The sequence below is a fragment of the Dipodomys ordii genome, unplaced genomic scaffold (genome assembly GCF_000151885.1).
Source record: "Dipodomys ordii isolate 6190 unplaced genomic scaffold, Dord_2.0 Scaffold126, whole genome shotgun sequence".
In the NCBI taxonomy this organism is placed as follows: Eukaryota; Metazoa; Chordata; class Mammalia; order Rodentia; family Heteromyidae; genus Dipodomys; species Dipodomys ordii.
This window is the reverse complement of record NW_012267342.1, coordinates 2,166,120-2,180,450: the sequence shown is the minus strand read 5'-3', so window position 1 is coordinate 2,180,450 and position 14,331 is coordinate 2,166,120. Positions and strand designations below refer to the sequence as shown.

General features: G+C 34.6%; 1 protein-coding gene across 7 annotated transcripts in view; it reads right to left on the bottom strand.

The window, feature by feature from the left end:
- The window catches only part of Gtdc1 (glycosyltransferase-like domain containing 1), a 286,433-nt gene that overhangs the window by 194,464 nt on the left and 77,638 nt on the right, over positions 1–14,331 (bottom strand). For all 7 annotated transcript variants that reach the window (XM_013030075.1, XM_013030080.1, XM_013030076.1 and 4 more), the window contains one exon: positions 1,413–1,580. In XM_013030075.1, the coding sequence (XP_012885529.1) occupies positions 1,413–1,580 (168 nt within the window). The remainder of the gene's footprint in view (positions 1–1,412; positions 1,581–14,331) is intronic.

The following is a 14,331-nucleotide window of genomic DNA, read 5'->3' as shown; positions in this document are numbered from 1 at the left end:
ATGAGACATTTGACGTGAAACAGTTCCACACTATTTTGATAGCACTGCTACTTCACAATTGAAGCAGCTTGTAAAAATGATTGCAGGGAAACATTTACAAAATGCTCAAAACACAGAATTATTACCATGTAGCTATTTTTCTATGCCAACCAAAATATCAAGCACACTTGCAATAGCTGACGATCTGTTTAAACACATCATCAATTCTAATAGGTAATAACTGTTAATAAAGGTGAGTTAAATGTACCCAATCACTGCCAGACTGGTTCAATTTTACCAGGGCAGTTATTAAACTTCCTTCATTAACTAATCATCAGGATATACACTTTGTGGATGGTATAACAGAAAAAGACCCTCACCTTTGAAATGTATTTTAAAGCTATATCATTTCAAAAGGTTCAATAAAAGAAACAACAACAACAAAAATAAAAACATTGAAAGCTTCATTTTCCATTCTTTCCTATCTTGTAAACAAACACAAGAAAAAAAGGACAAGATTTTGTTTTGCTTTCATTTTTATTTCTGTGTGTGTGTGTGTGTGTGTGTTGTGTGTATGTGTGCAAGCACCCATGTGTGCACATGCCAGTCTTGGAGCTCAAACTCAGGGCCTGAACACTGTTCCTGAGCTTTTTTGCTCAAGGCTAGCTCTCTACCACTTCAACCACAGAACCACTTTTGGTTTTTTGGTAGTTACCTGGAAATCAGAGTCTCATGGACTTGCCTGCCCAGGATGGCTTCAAACCATAAACCTCAGATCTCAGCCTCCTCAGTACTTAAGATTACAAGCACAAGCTACCAGGATCCAGCATTGTAAATTTCTTTTTCTTTTTTTTTGCCGGTTGTGGGGCCTAAAATCTGGGCCTGGGCGCTGTCCCTCAGCTTTTCAGCTCAAGGCTAGCACCTACCACTTGAGCCACAGCATTACTTCCGGCTTTTTCTGCTTATGTGGTGCTGAGGAATGGAACCTAGGGCCCATGCATGAAAAGCAAGCACTCTACCACTAAGCCACCTTCCCAGCCTGGTAAATTTCTTTTTTAACTTTGGCTGAACACAGTAAAAGTTCCTGGTGAGTATGAGTTGACTACTGTTGCTAAAAGTGAAGAGCCTTAAATAGTAAATCAGGAAAGCAAGGATCAAAGTTATTTGTCAACCTTTTGATTCTATTTTGAATGCTGTACACAATAGTTAGATAATTCATTATATAATTAGATTGTTACATTCATGTATTCATGCTATGATATTGTGTATACTACAGAAGCACAAGTACTTATTACCAGGGAAGGAATGTTTAAGTATCTACAGCTAGCTATGTTAAAGTATTTATAAAGTACAGTAGGTCTCTAAATTGAAAAACATTAAGTATCTTTAAAGAAAAAGACGACAAAGAGCTAAATACGATACAATCTACCTACCATGAAAGAATTTGGTTGTAGCCATACTGAAAATCCCTCTCTTGACATTTCTTTACAGGATATACCAATTGATTTTCATGGAAGTACAGGATCTTTTTTAATTTCCCAAGGTCAGGCCGAAGGGCAGTCAGTTCAGTCAGGTTAAGCACTGAGCTTGCAAAGAGGATCCTAGGAAACAAAGAAATTAAGGTTTACTTTCCTAAACATGCTTGAAGGGTCATTGTTTGCTATTCTCTAGTCTTTCTTCTGCCCACCCCAAGAAGAACATATTCCCAATAGGGACACATCAATAGTTGAGCCTTAATACCATGTTACAGCATTCTAAGTTTTGATCTCTTAAAGACCAGCTGCTAAGAACTATAAAAGCCCTGAATCTCATTGGTCTTCATAGCTCAGTTACTGAGAGATGCAAAAAGGGGGAGAAAAAAAAAAGAAAAAAGAAGAAAAAGCTGGATGGATTTTATTGAAAAAGCCAAGAAAAGCTCTATCTGAAGGACAAATGGAACAAAGATAAGGCTGACTGGGGAATACTTTGCTTGCCAGTTTCATCACACTTTACTCCTTTATGCAACCAACTACTGAAATTCAATATATGAGCAGGAATGGCACATGTTCATGTTATGACATAAACCCTTTTGATTTATGCAATAGACTTATCAGTGTGGTTTCCTCTCTTGGCATGATTTTTCATCCTTTTTTAAAAGTAGCCTATAATATTTGTATATTTAAAAACCTTTTCTTTTCCATTACTGGATGGCTAATGGTGCCTTCTCCTGAGCTGTAAGAAGCACACAAGACCAAAGGCCAGCAATCCCTTTTAAACCACATTGCAATATTACAGTTTTACTCTTCGTAAGAGAAATACCTTACAAAGAAAGTGTATTTTTTTAATATTTGTCCATATCCCACTAAAGCAAAAGGAAAACTATGGTCAAATAATATACTGTTGTGTCTAAAGATAGTCCATATTCTATCAAATATAAGCCTTTCTAAAACTGCTATTGAAATTTTATGGAAAATTAAGGTATTTGGTTACCTATAAATCCCATCCTTAGCAAAGAAAATAACAATATATTTCTTTCAACCAATCAATAGTCTCCTTAGAAGGGAATAGATGGATATCTGCATCTAATTACTGAGTTGTCTTTCCCTCTCTTTTTATTCCCTCCCTCCCTGCCCCCGCCCCCACCCCGCAACATACACTATTATCAGAAAGGACTCAGTATTTTTAAATCATTAAGTCCTGAGTAAGCTCAATGATTTTCACATACAAGACAGAAAAATACATTAAACTCAGCCCCTATATGACAGTTACTAACTATAAAGAAAAATAGTACCTTTTATGTTGGAGAAATCTAGTAGATACCCACTTAATGAACTGATAAAATTTACTATGTACTATAATAGGACAAAGTGAAATTATATATTCCCCAAAATGATACATTAAGAAAGACATAAATCATTGATGCAATATATCTATTAAATATGCCTGATCTAATTTGGTGGTAAGGAAATGATCATATAAATATTATGTAAATTCACTGGGCTGGAGCTCCAAAAATGCCAGTAACATAAAAGAAAAAATACCTAGAATAATGGAAAATAAAGAGGCTCCAAAATAATATTCATTCCTTGAATGGATATTCAATAGGTAAAGAAGAAAAAGAATAGTGTCAGAGAAAATTAGAACATGAGTCAAATATAAGATTGTAAATTGTTATCAATCTTAACTTTCACTAAGTATACTATTTTTATTATAGTTATGGGAAAATATACATGATTCTTTTAGGAGTTAAGTCAAATTATTTATTTGAAATATCATGATGTCTGCAGCTAAGTCTTAAGGTGTTCAGTAAGAAAAACTACAGCTCACATATTCATATGTATATGTTTATACAAATAATAAAAATGTACAAATACATTAACGATTAATTAATGTGAGTGAATTAAGTGTACAAAGTCATTGTCCTTGCCAGGTGCTGTTGGCTCAGATCTGTAATCCTAGCTGTAATCCTAGCTACTCAGAGGGCTGAAATCTGAGGATCACAGTTCAAAGCCAGCCCAGGCAGGAAAATCCATGAGACCCTTATCTCCAATTAACCCAGAAAACCAGAAGTGGCACTGTGGCTCAAGTGGTAGAGTGTTCGTCTTGAGCTGAAGAGTTCAAGAAAAGCGACCAACAAAAAAAAAAAAAAAAAAGATTTTTCTTTCTTGCTATTGTTTCTAACATATTTATAAGATGATTTCTTTGTTGCTTCGTATGTCCCTCTCCCATGGTATAACCCCTGCTTTCACTGTATTTGATGTTGGTATAATTTGTGGAGGGGAAGGGAAAAACAAATTGTTTAAATAGGGATACAGGTGGATCCATTGCAACAATCAGAAGTACAAGATGTTATGTTGAAAAATGAACTTTACAACTTTGGGGGGGTGGGGGGATGGGAAGGCAGGAAACAAAGGAGGAAACAAAGGAGTAGGCAACAATGCTTGATAAGAAATGTACTCATTACCTTGCTCATATAATTGTAGCCCCTCTGTACAGTATTTTCACAAATAAAAAAACTTTAAAAAATAAGGATAGAAAAGGCTTAGCACAAGAAAAAAAGTCTTATGGTAAAATTTTGGCAAGGTACAAATCAATATATGTATAGATTTGTGAGAACAGGAATGAAATGGTGGTAAATGGAAGGAAAGAAATTCTACATTCCATAAACAAAAAATGCATCATGTACATATTTTAGGTCATCATTCAATGGTCAATTTCCTACATGAAGATGTTCTTGATGGTGAACCATCTGAAGTAACTGTTTATCTAAGACCATACTTTTATTCCACTCTGACTAGACGCTCTGGTCTCAGCTCATCCACCAGCTGATTCATAATTTAAAAATCTAAACTGAAAGGTGAAACTTCAAAACAACTACCAAAATAGAATGCAATATATTTAGAAGAAAAATGAAAATGATGTTCATAAAATTCACCATTTGCGATTGACTGCCTATAGCAATACTACGATTTAATCATTAAAAGATAATTAATTATATTTTATGACAAACTTGAATCAGCCCTTGTTTATCTCTATTATTGCTAAAAATTATTTCCTCTTTGTTTATTCATTTCTAAGTAAAACTGGTAAATGAGTAATTTCTCAAATCTTTAGCTCGATATCCCAAAAGAAGCATTGAGCATTCCCACTGAAAGGATTTCAGGAATTACCTATCTTCAGGCAATTTTTACTTCTTCCCGATCACCAGATTTTAAAAGTTGATAATTATACCATTAATGGCATCTCTCAACCATCAGCTAACCCCTAAGCTTCCAGTGTTCACCATGCCTCTGCTATTATTTACGCAATAAATCCTAACAAGGTGTGCTTTATCACCCTACAGTGTGTCTCTGGCAGCAAAGGGCACAAGGTGACAGCAAAAACCACTAGGAACAAGATAATTCCTGACAGCTGCTGCTTGAGCACAAGTTAAATTGAACAGTTTATCTCAGCATGAAGATGTTATAAGGTTTTATGTTTAATATTTTTAAATTAACATAAAACCCAGAGAAAGCAGTTGAGCAATCTTTCACAAACATGACATACTACAATCACTGCATAAGCTGGATTAGTACTTATTACCAAGCTACTACAGAATTAAGCTGTTTTTAGACCACCAGAAGGCTTCAAATTGTAATTTTTGTCTCTGTAAAAGAAACTTATATTTAAAATGTCTTCGAAATTCAAATTAACATCTATCTCATTAGCTTACCATTTTACTCAAAGTATGAGTATGTTGCTACTATAATTGTCTAACCCAAATGGTTTAATGCTGCAAGAACATTAACATTATTTTATGCAACTGGGGTAGTATCTACAGACGTGTTTCAATTGTTTTGGTTCATACTGAATGTTGATTTGAATCATAATTTGCTTAAAGAATTCCAAAACCATTCAACACAATGAAATTCAAAGATTAGTGAATTTGCTGTCTTCCGCTTCATTTGAGTAACCTAGTATTTTTTACCCTATTTACTTAATATATAAAAGAGAAAATGGAGCTAAAATATACCTAAGCCTTGTGGGGCTGTAAGCATTATCATCAAGATGCACACTGTTATATCTTATGTGATAAGGAAGGACCATAAAACAGAGACACAAGGGGAAAATATTCAATACTCCAACAACTACCATATACTCTAGTAATAAATAACCCATCATGAACAATGTTTTCTCACTATTAACCCATGAAATCTATTCAACAGATCCCATTACTCCTGAAAACACTTATCACCTAACTGGACAAAGTACATAGTTCACAGATATCAGACTGAATTATGTTATTCATTCTTAAAAAATGACCTGATTGGTTTCAGTAAGTATTTGACGAAAGCTTAAATTCATCCAGCTATGTCACTTTGTTCCACTTTCCTCTCACTTTGCTCCTCTTGTGACAGATTCATATGACTCAGGATGATTACCCATTTTTGCTATTGCTATTATTGGTACTGAGGTTTAAACTCAAGGATTTATGCTCACTAATCTGGTATTCTACCACTCCAGCCACATATTCACCCTGCATTTTATTGGTTATGTTTAAAAGAGAGCTTAGTGAAATATTCTTGCTTAGCTAGCCTCAAACCATGCTACTCAGGAGCTCAGCCTCAAGAATAAGCAAGGATTAGAGATATGAACCACCAGGGCCAAGCATCATTATCTCACCGTTTTTTGTGTGTTTTTCTTAATCTTTAAGTAGTTATCCAAAGAAGCTGTCATTTAACAAAGTAGTTGTGAATACAATGTATCTTGATCAATGTCACCTCTTTCAATATTCTCACCCATCCCTTCCCACCCACCCGTTCCCTCTTTCTTAATTTTGCAGGATATTCATTTGATTCTTGCCTGCATTTTCCACCTCTTGCCCTCTTCATTCATCTCACTGTTGTTCTTATTCCTTGACCATTTATATACAAAAGCTTGCCTAACTGATTTTCCCAAACAGGTGTTTGACTTGTTTATGATAACCTAATTTCTAAATTCATCTTGATTAGCACAATTGCACTTGCTGTCCAATTCTGAAACTCTGAAATACCACTACTGCACTTCTTTTAGTTATTAATAACTATATATCCCTTACAGAAAATGTTTTCAATACAAATATATGTCTATCTATCTATCTATATCTATACATATATAGAGAGAGAATCACCAATAATTATTCATGAGTCACTATTCACATGTTGGTACTCATATTAGCACATATCTACCAAGCACCTATCATTTGCAAGGCAATAGGTTCAAGTGCCAGATATACAATGGAAAATTAAAACAAAGAAAACAATTGTCAGGTTGAGGAACTGAATAAAGAACTGGAACGCTTTGTTCAACAAGGAAGTAAAAAAACTGGAAAAACACATGGGACTTTTTAAAATAGGAAAATAATGTTAGGTTTTATGGTAAGAGGGAGTGATTAATATACAGATGTAATTGAGATGATTTTTATTTTATTTTATTCAATATACCTGTATAGTTTTGTTTTTTATTTTTTTGCTTTTGCCTTTTAACATCAAGTTGCCTACCATATTCTAAACAATTATCAGGCATAGTAGCATACACATATAATTATATCACTCAGGAGGCAAAGGCAGGAGGACTGGAGCCAGCCTAGGCTATGCAGTAAGTTCAAGGACAGCATAGTTCTACATGTAGCAATACTCTGTATATACTCCCCCTAAGGCATATGTTTTTTAATATATTTCATTGATTGTTCTGTCACAATAAAACCAAGGCAAGATTCTCGTATTAATTTTGAAACTGTATATACAATCTCTTGTGTTATTTTTATTTGTGCCCCTTGAGAATTTTTATTTATTTATTTTTATTTTATTTCTTAGGGCAAAGTTGACACAAGTTTATTATATTCAGTTGCAAAATACCGGGGATTTCTTTAAACACACACCAGAATAGAATATTTTAAATAGATTAATGAATGGAAAACACATTGTAGAGACTCACAGAAAAACAGCAGAGTGGAGAAAAGATATGATATTGGCTTCAATCAGATGCTAGGGCTGCGAGTAAGGCCCAGTGGCCTGACAGAATTGTCTAATGAACCTGGAGAAGAACAATGCAAAAGCTTTTTTCATTTTATCACTTCCAAGCATCTTTACAGTACTTAACCTCACTGAAATGAACATTGCTCTCAAACACTGCAATTCTTAGATTTCAACTGTGTGTGTGTGTGTGTGTGTGTGTGTGTGTGTGTGTGTGTGTGTGTGTGTGTGTGTGTGTGTGTGTGTGTGTGTGTGTGTGTGTGTGTGCATGTATGCATTCATGCCAGTCCTGGGGTATAGGTACTGTCCCTGAACTTTTTTAATACTCAAGACTAGCACGCTTCTACTTGAGCCACAACTCTACTTCCAGCTTTTTTAGTGCTTAACTGGAGATAAGAATCTCATGGACTTTCCTCCCCAGGCTGTCATGAACCATGATCCTTGAACAAGGTACCCTATTGAGTAGCTATGATTACATGCCTGAGTCACCAGTGCTAAACTGATTTCAACATAGTTTTAATTTGTGGAACTTGTGTAGAAAAAATAATTGAATTCTAATATTCATTAATCATCAATTTACAAAACTCATTTTAACATGATTATTTGTCTGTTACTTCATCTTAACATTCCTACTTCAAGTTGAAATGCTATAAATTTTTGAAAACCTTCAAGAAACTGCACAATAAAATGTATCCTTTTACTAAATAATTAAAATCCAAGATGAACGTTGTATCTGAAAGAAAGGGGATACAGGTATTTTATCTCCTAAGTTCTTCTGATGAGTAATTTTTAGGCAGTTAGAGAATCCAGTTTGCCCCAAACTGTCCTATGGTATAGAGCATCATCATTTACTTACTCAGGTAGTTCTGTTTATCCTCTCCCATGTTTATCATATTAGCCAGGAAAGCACTGTCTACAAGTGGGCTATCTTTCTGCAATACATGACAAGACAGACAAAGTGTGTGCAGAAAGGAGCTGCCATGTGAGCAATATCTCAGCACATGGCTAGTTCTTAACATTTATCCATAATGCAGTCATCAGGCACTCTGATCTGTCTCACAGATGCTTAAGGAGGCAAATTACACAACACTTATCGAGCTTCTTTACCTAAAAGTGCCACTTAAATTCAGGTAACACAAATTATTCCAGTGTCTTAAGTCCTGTTATCTGGCACAGTTACTAACCCATAAGAGACACTCTGTAAATGTGTTTATAACAACAAAGGAAAAGAGGAAAACAGGTTACAAACACTATCAAATATATGTACATATAGTTTGCAAATTTTAATGCATACATAACTGTTTTAAATTTATGCTAACATTCTTTTAGGGCTGGAGTCCTTTACTAAAAATTTTCTTAATACCAACCACTCAGAACTTTTAGCAGGTATAGTGTCCTACATAGGCAATGAAATTTTTGAGTTTAAACTCCAAGTATCATTTAAAAAGTGAAAGATGAAAGGAAAAAACAGAGACGGATGAAAGAAAACCAAGGCTTTCTCACCTTTTGATAATAAAATCTTTACATTACCACAATAAGAATGTCAATTAACAACTAAATATAATATTCAAAAGAAAACAAGGAAGCATGTGTAATACAAGATTCTTGTCATGCATCATTTCATTGAGTCTTCACCACCATCACCCTAGTGCTATGACATCTTGTCGAATCTTACCCATTTGCAATAACTAGTTTATGTCTGAGACAAGCAGAAAAGGTCAGATAAGTGATGTTAGGCGAAATGAACCCCAAGATAAGTATTCAAATGTTTTTGCTCTCATGCAATTGTTTCTAACACATTTATAAGATGATTTCTTTGCTGCTTTGTATGTCCCTCCCCCACGGTATAACCCCTGCTTTCACTGTATCTGATGTTGGTATAATTTGTGGAGGGGAAGGGAAAAACAAATTGTTTAAATAGGGATACAGGTGGACCCATTGCAACAATGAGATGTACAAGACATTATGTCGAAAAACGAACTTTACAACTTTGGCAGGCGGGGGTGAGGGATGAGGTGGGAGGATGGGATGGGAAGGGATGGGAAGGGGAAACAAAGGAGGAGGCAACAATGCTTGATTAAAAAATGTACTCATTATCTTGCCCATGTAATTATAAACCCTTTGTATGATATTTTCACAATAAAAAAACATTTAAACACAAAAGTTGGGCCAAATGCTAATACAACAGCAACCAGACATGTTTTTCAAATACAAGTTGCTCTGGATCAAAAGCCTCTACGGTTCCACTTTTTCCATACTGAATTTGAGTCACTTAAGATCAGAATGTGACTCCAAGTATTTTTATCATCTCATTTAGTCTGTTTAGGAAAGAAAAGAATATAAATCACATTTTTTAAAAACTATACAAACCTCAATCATTTTATTTCCACCTACACTCACTATATATTTACTAAGTAACTATACTGCTCTAGCTATATGACTTGTGGCGATGGAATGAACATCTGCAAAGTTCTACCACAGGAGGTACACTCTAGCAAACACAGCATCTAAGGTAAATGAAACAGTCACAGTACTGAAAAAAGAAGTGAGGATACATCTATGCCTTATCTTACTTGAACACCAAACACAATTCTATCAAGTGTTATTCGATATAATTTTTTGAACCCATTACTTTTATCTTAGGGTTCCTCCTTATTTCAGATATTGTTCTCTATTTTACCACCCTAATGTGTCAAGTACTCAAGACATGATCCAAAGAAGAGGAACTCATGGGGAAAGATAGGTGTTGACCTGTTACAAAGATCAGAAATGTACAATAACATGATAATAATTTCTGTCATCTTCAGGGATTCATGAACATCAGCCTTAAAGAAGCAAATCAATTAACATGCAAAGAGCATCTATCTTGCTGAGTGTGCTGGGAACACTTCATATGGTGTTTTATCTCCACAAACTAATATAATTAGTATGTAAAATATTTATAATTCATATCATGATTAATCTATTGTAGAAGACTATTCCTTAACATAAGTATACCATTTTATGTTACAATGTTCTTTGCCCTTTAGTTTATGCCACTTGTAAGTCTCTAGAGTCCTTTCCTAAACACTCTAAATAAAGTTACAAGAATTGAGATGCAAGCTAATGATTATAAGTCCTATAATCATTCTACCACTGTTGTCTATGTTTATATACAATTAAAGACACATTGGCTAGACAACTCAGAACAATATTTCTCAGCTAGATTCAGAAAGTTGACTTCAGAAACAAATGTGATTAAAAAAAATAGCTACGCATAAAGCAGATTTGGATATTATCACTATTTAGGTTTGAGTATTTTAACATAGTAATAATTCAAATAATTCTAACTATAAGAGTAACAATAATACTATCTGCTTCCTGACATATCAACTAATCTATTCCTACAATCATGCATTGTAAAGTATTTTGTACCTAAATAACTAAACTCACAGGGGAAAATTGTAGTGACGGTATTTTTTCTGAGTTGATTCCACAGCTAAAATTATCAGGCAGAAAATAAATATTTCCTAAACATCCAGTCTTCCTATAACAGATCCTAAGCCTAAATTTTTCAGTGTTTATGTGTATTAGCTTTAAATTTGCTTCCCAGAATGCTTTCCGCTCTTGAGTTGTTTTATCACTTGATTTGTGAGATTTATTTTGTTATGCTTTTCACAGAGATTATCCCCATGTTTTGATTATTCCTCCTATGTTTGTTTTGGCAAGTCCAAGACAGTTCTTTGAAATCTTCCCTGAATTTGGTACTTAATATGCCATTTGGAGAAATACCTCCCACAAATAATTTAGTATCCCCAATGTTTTGCTACTTCACATATCACTTTCATTATAAGGGCATCATAAGACAATTAACTACAAATGTCAAAGCCAGAAAAGTATACTGTACACAGTAAGCACTCAAAAACATTTGAGATGAAACATTTAAAAATGCCCTAATATGTGTAACAGAAAAACAATTAGAAGATTTTATTCCTAATTCTAAGTCCTGGTCCTTTTAATTTCTTTTTAAAAGATGAGCCTTTTTATAAACATTGACTTGTTAAATCCTGTGCATGAAAATTCTCATTTTAATTACCCAGTCTATGTCACATAGGAGAAAAATAAAGATAGCTTCCAAATAAATAAATGAATACAGGATAAATTTAAAATTAAAAATCATCTCCATAGCTAACTTTCACATATAAAAATATTATTTTTAACAATATGCTTCACTTAAATAAAACATTAATTATTCTTTTTCATTGCACAACTCACAAACACATGCATATGGAGAATTAAGCAAATAAAAAGTACAAAATACTATATAAAATCATGCTATTAACACTATTTATAATGAAGTTTTAGGGACATTTATGCAACATATATTGCATGGTATTTTTCTTAACTATTTCTATTGTTCTGCTCTTCCATACCACATGTCAGACTCCTCAAATACCCCAGCAAGAAGGAACTTCAAATTTCTTGGGCCAAACATCCTTACCAAGTGACTGAGCATAAATGAATTCATCTTCCCTATGTTAGGTAGATAAGAGGCAAAACTGGAACCAGTGCAGAGTCAACAATAGGAAGGAAAGAGCCACAATTGTTACCTGTGAGCCTCGCCTTCTAATCACAAGAGCAGAAGCAACTGCAGCTTAGAGGTTTGGACTAAAGTATTCTATATTTAAATGGAGAATAAAATCTATTCATCTAAGAAATACACAGTCATTAAATTTTCTTTGATCATGTTTCACCCCTTCTATCTAAATGATGTTGACAAAGGTACTTGAACATGAGCAAAAATAGGTTCTAGAGATACACAACAGATACTATCCTGAGTCTCAAGTTATTTGAACTTCCAATTGCCTCCATGTGAGGGTCACATGTCTGAGGGTTGTGGGTCATAGGTCACACAATGGCACAACAGAAGCCTCTCTTAGGCATGCAAACATTTACACAGACTCCACAATATGGAAGCTTCCCCCCCCTGAGCCAGTCCTGTCCTTTCTTCCTATTGCTCTACTTTCACATAATGGTCTGCAAGTACCAAGAAATATACAGCATGTCACAATAGAAGTAAGACTTTCTATGGTTTCCCTTATTTGCAGTAATTAGTATATGTCTAGGATAATCTTAGCAGATGAGCAGAAAAGCTCAAAAGCTTAGCACATATGATCATATAAGATGATGCTAAGTGAAACAAACTCCAAGACATGGAGACATGGAGAGAGGTTTTTCTTTGTTGTTGTTTTTAATGTACTATGTAATTTTTTGGTTCTTTTGTATGTTCTTTCCCCTATGGTATATCCTCTGTTGCCATTTGATTTTGGTACCCTGGCATTTTATAGATATTTATTTGTATTAGGGAAGGGAAAGGAAACACCAGAATGGTAAGACAAAGGATGCGGGGTAGGGGGAACCAATGCAACAACGATATATACCACACAATATGCTGGAAATGATCTGTACAACGTGGGGCAGGGGAGGAAAGTAGGAGAAAAATGAGGGAAGGGGTAATAAGTTTGACAGGACATGCACGTATTACCTTACTTATGTAACAGTAACCCCTCTGCACATTAACATGACAATAAAAAAATTCATACTTAGAAACCAAAAAGAAAAACACTGAAAGATTAATATTTTTAAATGAGCATAATTTCTACTTATATGTGTTTAAAAGACAAATATTGGATATGGGAAAAATTATGTATTTCTACTCATCTTGAAAAAGGAAAAACAAATACCTTGGACCTTTGTCGTTACACATCTGATTTTATCCACTAAGTAAATTTAGAATTATATGTGTATCATTTATATGTATATAACTATGATACATTGCATAGAGTTTATACATGATACCCACTGTGCAATGTTAATCCAGTTGGTAAAGATGAACTAAACATAAATTTATAAGCTAAGTGGAGCTTCTACCTATAAGGTGAAACATTCATCTTTGTCTCTCTGGCTTACTTTACTTAACAATTTTTTTGCAGATATTTCCTTTTCTTCACAAACGGTACAGTATCATTCTTTCTAATAGACGAGAAAAATTCCACTGTGTATACCACATTTTCTCGTTCCATTCATCTACTGGGAGGCTTCTGGGCTGATTCCATATTTTAGTTGTGCTGGTGGCTTTATAGTCTCTTGGTCTGGGTCAATTCTCAGAAGTCAAATTGCTGGATCATGGGGGTTCTATGTTCTTTTTTTTTTTGTTTTGGTCGGTCATGGGGCTTGAACTCTGGGCCTGAACTCTGTCCCTCAGCTCTTCAGCTCAAAGCTAGTGCTCTACCACTTGAGCCACTGTGCCACTTCTGGTTTTCTGAGTGGTTTATTGGGGATAAGAGTCTCACAGACCTTCCTGTCAAGGCTGGCTTTGAACCGCGATCTTCAGATCTCAGCCTCCTGAGTAGCTAGGCTTACAGACATGAACCATCAGCACCCGGCAACAGCTTTTTTTTTTTTTAATTAATTTCAAATTTTTATGCCCCTCTACATTGCTTTCCAGGATAGTTCAACAAGTTTCCATTCCCACCAACAGTGGATTAGGGTTCCTATTTGGTCACATCCTTGTGAGGACCTGTTGTCATTTGTTTCCTTGAAAATAAGATGAGGTGGAATCTCAATGTGGTTTTGATTTGCATTTGCTTTATGGCCAAGGATGTAGAGCATTTCTTCATGTGTCTATTGGCCACTGTTACTTCTTCTTCTGAGAAGACTCTTTTTACCTCATTAGCCCATTTATTAATTGGGTTGTTAGATTTTTGCGGGTTCAGTATGTTGGATGGTATGCAAGTATATATACATGCATTAGCTGAAACAAAATGGATTAAAATAAGACCTCAAATAGCATAATTCCTTAGAAAGCAAAAGCAAAGTTCAGGAAAATAAAACACCAAGA